At 38.9% G+C, this 7224-nt stretch overlaps 1 protein-coding gene across 1 annotated transcript; it reads left to right on the top strand.

Moving 5' to 3' along the window:
- The first annotated feature begins 2080 nt into the window (after nt 1–2080).
- sult5a1 (sulfotransferase family 5A, member 1) lies at nt 2081–6787 on the top strand. The gene is made up of 6 exons (XM_003445749.5): nt 2081–3277; nt 3552–3763; nt 4911–5037; nt 5151–5242; nt 5459–5639; nt 6408–6787. The coding sequence occupies exons 1-6, from the start codon at nt 3139–3141 to the stop codon at nt 6518–6520; spliced, it is 864 nt and encodes a 287-aa protein (XP_003445797.1). The 5' UTR covers nt 2081–3138; the 3' UTR covers nt 6521–6787.
- The last annotated feature ends 437 nt before the right edge of the window (nt 6788–7224 follow it).

A 7224-nucleotide genomic window follows, 5' to 3' on the forward strand; every position in this document is an offset into this window, starting at 1 on the left:
ATGTTCAGAATGGAGAGCCACCTTCACTAACTGCAATCCAGCATAGTAGGACTGGAGGACCACGCCAACTCACTGTTGCTTTTCTAACTAAAGAAAAACCCCCCAAAACAAAACAGACGTTAATGGGCATTTCTAATAAAAGAGTTTTGACTGTGAGCTCATTCAAACACTTCAGATAACCACACTGACTGCACAGTGAGCATAACGGAGCCTTTAACAAACACATCCTATAAAGCAGACAGTTACATTTTTGGACATGGCTTGACTTGAGAGCAGGGGACACACCCTGGGCATGCTAAGAGATCATGTCACTGGCTTAGTATTTCCTGAAAGTGCTGGAAATAAGTGGAGTTCTGGCCAGCTCTCCTTACACAGCCTGTTCTACTGTCATGGTCCATTTTATTGTTGATTATGGTTTTGTGATTCATTCTTTTGTTTGAAGAGATTTCCTTATTCTAGTTCTGTATTAGCAAGTCTTAGGTTTTGTCTCAGTGTGCATTATTTCCTGTTTTATTTCGATAGTGTCCTGCCTCGTTTGTATCATGTTCAGTTTTAATCTGTGATCAGTCTCAGCTGTGTTCCTTCTTGTGGCATGTTCCCTTGTTATCCATGTTCCCTTGTTATCCATGTTCCCTTGTTATCCATGTTCCCTTGTGTCTTAGTCTCCTCCGTTCCTTGTCTTTGACCTGTCCTTTTCTTTTATTCTCATTCAGTAGCATGACAAAGTGAAAAAGTTTGGCATACATAACGTTAGTCATTATTTTTTTAAAAATACTGAAGAGTCAGCGGTGATGTTTGACAGAAGCAAATATTAGACCGGTTTTGTCAGGTCGCCAGAAACATAGATTTACATAAAAGCCATTTAGCTGTGTTAATATAAGGATTCTCTCTCCTGACAGTTGTTATATCAAGCTGAAATATGTAAATCTTGAACATGATATTTGGGTTTTTAGTTCAAGTTTTCTTAGAAAGCATCAGATGACAACAGTCACCTCAAACTGCTTCGTTATGATTTCAGGTTTTCTCATTAGTATTCCCAGTTTAGGGTTTTCACTAGTTTCCTGTTTTTGCCACTTTGTTAATAAACATCACAGATTTCGTCTGCATTTTGGGTCCTTTTCTCCACAAACACCACAAGGCTTGCCCTGGCACCCATGGCAGTCTAGGTGTTTGGTTTATTTGAAAGCTACAGTGAAAAATTGCCACTACTCTTTGCCGGCCTGTAGTTCAGAAATACTGAAACTCAGGTTATTCATTTTGTCAATGGAAAATTTTACTTAGTAGTCAGTATAAGCTTTTAATGATATAAGTTTCCATATGATAGAATATTGTATGTTGACCTTTTGATGACTTAGACTGTTGTCCACTACAAGACTGTTTTATAAATTCTTTCTCACAGCGATAATAGCTGAACAAGGAGGAAGAGGAGAGCTGGACACTTTTATCTGCGCTCTCTAACAAGAAGAGGGGCCGCGTCCTTCTGAATCTCACAAAACACACACATACACCTGAACCACTCTTATCTTCACTCCCTACGCACTAACATTCCTCTGCCTATGAATAGACGTATTCACTGTTGTATTGCTTTGTATATAAATAAAGACCAGAGCGGTAACAGGGCGCGCATCACAGGGCCCCCACTCTGGTGTGAGCGTTCTGTGACCGCCCTTGTATACAAGTGAAAACCACAGCGTCTGTGTGTGTTTCTACCCTTAGACTCTTAGCTGAAGAAGTGTCTTTAGAATAAATCTCTTGACACATTTAAAGAAACGTATCCATCCTAATGCAGCAATGCAAATAAATCTATATGTTAAATAACTGAATACTTAAATAACAGGGACTTGGAAGACAGAATCATAAGGTTTAATAGTCCAAACTGTATCAGTGAAAGTATTTATTTATTTTTGTTGGGATTTCCTCTCCCCCAGCTCCATAGAATCATAAATATGCTTTAAATATATAAATTCATCTGTAGCATTTTTGCCAACCTTACAATACTGTTACATAATGACTGAAACTAGCACCACTGAACAAACAATGGGCTGTGAGGTCAGTTTCATGATCATTAGTATGCAAATTGTCATGACCATTGATCAATGAACACGGATCAATGGCCATGAGTACCATTCACAGAGAGTTGGGGAATGGCTGCAATCACTGCATTGTAAGTCGGTGAAAGCTGTACCCTTAGGCCCCCTCCTCAATTCAGAGATGGTCTCTAACTTTTCACGTCAATGGACTCGTTGACTCCCAGATCAAACCAGCGTTCATCCCTGTCCAGGTTTCCTTACCAGGATGATGGAGCATTCTACAGTCTGAAGACTGAAGGATTGGAAAAGTGTTTCCCCCACTGAAAACACACCTCTAGAAGAACACAATAAACTTTTGGGAATTTTCTTACCAGCACCCATCAAGATTCTTAGGTGACATCTGAAACTAAAAGGTTAACACACAAAGACTGGAGGCCATTGATAGCAGCTGATGGAGTGTTTTTCAGTGGTGAGTAATACTATAAAGTCTTTTTTGTGTCCAAGTAATTAATGTATTTAAAGCTATAAAAGAAACCCATTATATATTTTGAAAGCAGTCATTGAGAAAAGGTACCACTTGTACTACTTAAGCTGCTTTTCTTCTTTTGTCCCGTCAGTTTCTGTTTTTTAACATGTACAGATTTTCCCACGTTGCTAAATTAACCCTCTCAGGCTCAAATTAAGTTTTAGGTACAGGAAAAATCTGATATTTGGGGAAAATTATCAAAAAACCCCCAAAACTCATAAAATATGTATGTGGGGTAATCAGGTTGTTAGTTTTTAACTGTTGCAAATCGGCAACGCCTGCCTCGAGAGGGTTAACTGTTCTTTCCTCTTTCAGTGTGAATACCTGCATGTGATATTTGGAAATGACTGCAAGTAACCACCACTGTCTGAGTGACGAGTTAATTTGCATTTCCTCTTTCTGTTTCAGTCTGTGTGGTCATCGTCTGGGTGTTCTCAACAAGAAAGACACATAACAGGAGAGCATAGAGGCAGAGAGGCAGGCAGACACAGACAGAGCTACAGAGCAGATCACAAACAGGAGGTTAGTGCAGAGGCAGCTGAAAGGATATCAAAAGGAGTAAACAGTTTGTTGAAGGTGGATATGGCCAGGTTAGATGTCACAGAGATGTTTCATGGCATTTCGTTTCCCGGACACCTGCACACTCAGGATTCCTTGAAATATGCTGTCAGCTTTCCATTTGGGGATACGGATATCCTCATAGTGTCTTATCCAAAGTCAGGTAAGAGAGAACAAACTGCCAAAGATGCACACACACACACACACACACACACACTCCAGTCTTTCTATATGTAATGCAGCTAACCAGAAGAGCATGTTAAGCAACTCGATGAAAACATGGTGAAATAGATTGTGGTGAGTTGAACCATTTACATAATAACTTCTTACTTTGCATTTTAAGCATTTCATTGAGTTTGAGTAACGATTTTTGGTTGTTATGACTGAATTTAATCAATGTGGGCTCATCAATGCCTCTCACTCATTCCTCTTAACAGGTACCACATGGATACAGGAAGTTGTGAGTCTCATACACACCAGAGGGAACCCAGGGTTGTCCCAGACTGTTGAAAACTGGAAAAGAGCTCCATGGTTGGAGCATTATTATAGCTCTGCTCTACTGGAGGCCTCGCCTACTACAGCTCGAGTCATCACTACACACTTGCCTCATCACCTGCTGGGCCCTGCCCTCCAGCACTCCAAAACCAAGGTCATTAAAGCGCACGTTTAATTGATAGATTAGTTCTAAACATTCACCGGTGTGTGGAGAGTGTTACCCACTGAGCACATGCCTGCTCTCTGCAGCCTGGCTGAGGTTAGCAGTTTGCTGCACCAAACTAGTATAATAAGGGGATTTATAAAACTACTGACTATACTGACTATTTAAGAACAAATACTGGCAGCATAACGTACTGGCGTCAGATCTTTAAAATGTGCACGTGTATTGTTAACCCAATGAGACACGTTAATACTTTTATCAAGCCAAATAATGTCAAACTTGTGATGCATTCATTTAAAAATAATTCCTACAGGAAAATCTTAATTATTTTATTCATCCAAACAACAAAAACACTTCTTTAGCTGAGCAGGTGGAGTGTCCAGTAGACTGTAGTGTGGAAGCTTACCATAAATCCACTGGTTTGGCTGGTTTTTAAACCGATTTCACTGATACCCTATACTGATGTAAACAGTAAGCTGAGTTTTCACTTTTATTTGTTGTTGTTGTTGTTTTTACTAGTTATAGTATGATTTACATCTTTTCTGTCAGATAACACAACTAGTTGATTTTTCTGCTGTAAATCTCATTATTAAGCTGTATCTCAGTAATTATGAAAAAGCAGAACACAAATCGGTGAGAAACATTTCAAAATTGATGTCTTCTTCTGAAAAAGCACTGTCATCCAGACTTTGACAGACTTTTAGGTGCCATGAATTTATCTGATTAATATTATTGTTTTCTGTTTTTGTTTCCATTGTGGGAAAGCATCTACTTTATGTTTAACAATCGTGACTGCTGATAGAAGTCTGGGGATGATTTCTTGAGTGTACAGGACAAAGCATAATTTCTCATTGAGTAAAAAGACCACACCCCACTATGACACTGTGGGTCAGCTGTCCAATTACATTTAAATCTCTGAAAATGGGGGACTGTGTAAAGTCTTAGTTCAAGCAAGGAAAAGCTCTGCAATTTCTACAGTTATTGCAAAACTTTTGTGAAACTACTCGAGTAAAAGTGCATAGTCTGATTTAAAATCCTCTGTGGTGGTGCACAGAGGGAAAAATTACCACAAAAAGGATCGACTAAATAATTATGGACATAACTGTGAGTAAACTTAACAAGACATGTCATGTCACAGGTCATCTATGTGAGCAGAAATCCCAAAGATGTGGTCGTGTCCTTTTACCACTTCCACAAAATGGCCAACTTCCTCCCTGAGCCTCATTCATTTCCAGAGTTTTTGGACCGATTCCTGGAGGGAACAGGTGAGGCCCTACGAGGACAAAGGATGACTGTTTTACTTGTTGTATCATTGTGCAGCCACAAGTTTCAATCTGATCAGCTGTGCAGTATTTCTTCACACGCTTGTTTGTTTCAGTGTCTTTCGGTTCCTGGTTTGACCACATTAAAGGCTGGACCAGTCAGATTAATAGCAACCTGCTTCACGTCACCTATGAAGAAATGTCGCTGGTAAATTATTGCATCATAGCTAAGCACACCATCCCCTGTAAAATATTCATTTATTTTGTTCCCTGTTCACAAAGACAGACGCAGGTCTGAAAAGTGGAAGTAAACTTCTTCAAACTGAACCCTAAGGCTCATTTCATAATTATTTAGCATTTCAAGGAGGTCTCTCATGTCAGTGAAGTGAGGAAATTTAAATTGCACTCTTCTTCCTCCTACCAGGACCTGCACAGCACCATAAAGAAAATAAGCTCCTTCCTTCAGTGTCCCCTGGTGGAGGACGAGGTCAACAACTGCGTGAAACACTGCAGCTTCAGCAGCATGAAGGAAAACAAGATGATCAACTACACTCTCGTCCCTCAGGAAATAATGGACCACAGCAAGGGCTCCTTCATGAGAAAAGGCAAGTTCTGCTGAACTGTAAGCAGATGAGATGTCTGAGAGTGTCTTAATGTGACCAAAATAGTAGCTTCAAAAATGCAACTTGCTGATAATCTACTGACAGACTTTTGGTAACCTATGACACATTGATGAGAGCTCCAAACACCGTGGGTGTCTTAGAGGTCCCAAGAAAAGAAAAGGAAAAGGAGGAAAATTTCTGTTCTCAGTAGCTTCACTTTTTGTATCATTTCATCTTCATGATAATAATCTTCAAAATAAGTAATGAGACAAAAACAGTCTGTTTGGTTTAGCTGCACAGCTCACCTTTCCTGTTCACACTAAAAGGTCTAAACTGAATAACAGCTTCACCCAACCCAATCACAGCCTGTTCACAATACCGCCATCTAGAAGGAGATATACAGAAATATCACCTTCTGGTCTTCTGGCTGTGAAACTATTCAATTAATATTTAATGACTCAATTATACACATTTGAATTTTTGAAACTGTCCTTTTTTTAGTAGCATAAAATGACGAGGCAATTATTCAGTCTTGAATAGTCCTATTCAGTCTTCACTCTTTAATATAAAACACAGTACTACCTAGTAAACTATAACCAAATCCCTTTTTAAAATACTTTTTTGGTCTATATTTAAAAATCATTTAAAAATCAAATCTTTGTTGGCCTTCAGACAACAGTTTTGATGGCTAAAGAACCAAATGGGACAGGCAAAAAAAAAAAAAAAAGCATTTTGACTTTTCTCTCTCTGTCTTTCTTTCTTGCATTGCAGGTAAAGTGGGAGACTGGAAAAACATGTTCACAGAGGAGGACAATAGAAAATTTGAAACTGTCTTTACCTCACAGATGATGGAGAACTGCACTTTAGAGTTTGTGTGGGAGTAGTGGGACAAAAAAAAGAAGTCCTACAGACCACGAGAGTATAGATCACATCAACTGATCCCTTTCAAACTAGTTAATCCTTTATGTGTGGATTACAGTATATGTTAACCCCTCACTTGTTTTGTGATAATTATGTTTTGAATTCTTTAATTATGTTGTTCATGTGAAACTTACAGTGAGGCTTTTGAGGTTGTCTTCTTCTTCTTCTTCTTTTTCTCCTTTTTAAGTTATAAATAGAGCTTAATAAAGCTTATATGCTTGAATGTGTCATATCATTTTTGTTTCCTTAGTTCAAAACAAGTGGCACTTTACACTTCAGGCTAAGAAGTTATGCAACCATGACAACAAAGAGCAGAGGGGGAAGTCCAGGTGACAGGGTTTAATCTAAAACTCTTTGTCCACATGCCTGAGTCGTCCTTGTGTGTCCTTTTACTTCAAACACCTCGGGAATAGTGCCGTTCCCGTCTGGTCTTAGTGCTCTGAAGTGGGTTGATGCTATTGTATTGAGTGTGTGTCAGTTTGCATATAAGTAAACATACGGTGGCAGTTGTGGTGCTCTTTGACTACAAAAATGAACTCTGATTAGTGATTGTTACCCTTTAACACAGTCCACGATCAGGCATATGAGACACGTAGGAAATGTTTAGTATTAACACTTTTCTTTATCTATTTAAGCAGATTTATATACATAAAAAAGTATTTTTTTT

The sequence above is a fragment of the Oreochromis niloticus genome, linkage group LG1, assembly GCF_001858045.2.
Source record: "Oreochromis niloticus isolate F11D_XX linkage group LG1, O_niloticus_UMD_NMBU, whole genome shotgun sequence".
In the NCBI taxonomy this organism is placed as follows: Eukaryota; Metazoa; Chordata; class Actinopteri; order Cichliformes; family Cichlidae; genus Oreochromis; species Oreochromis niloticus.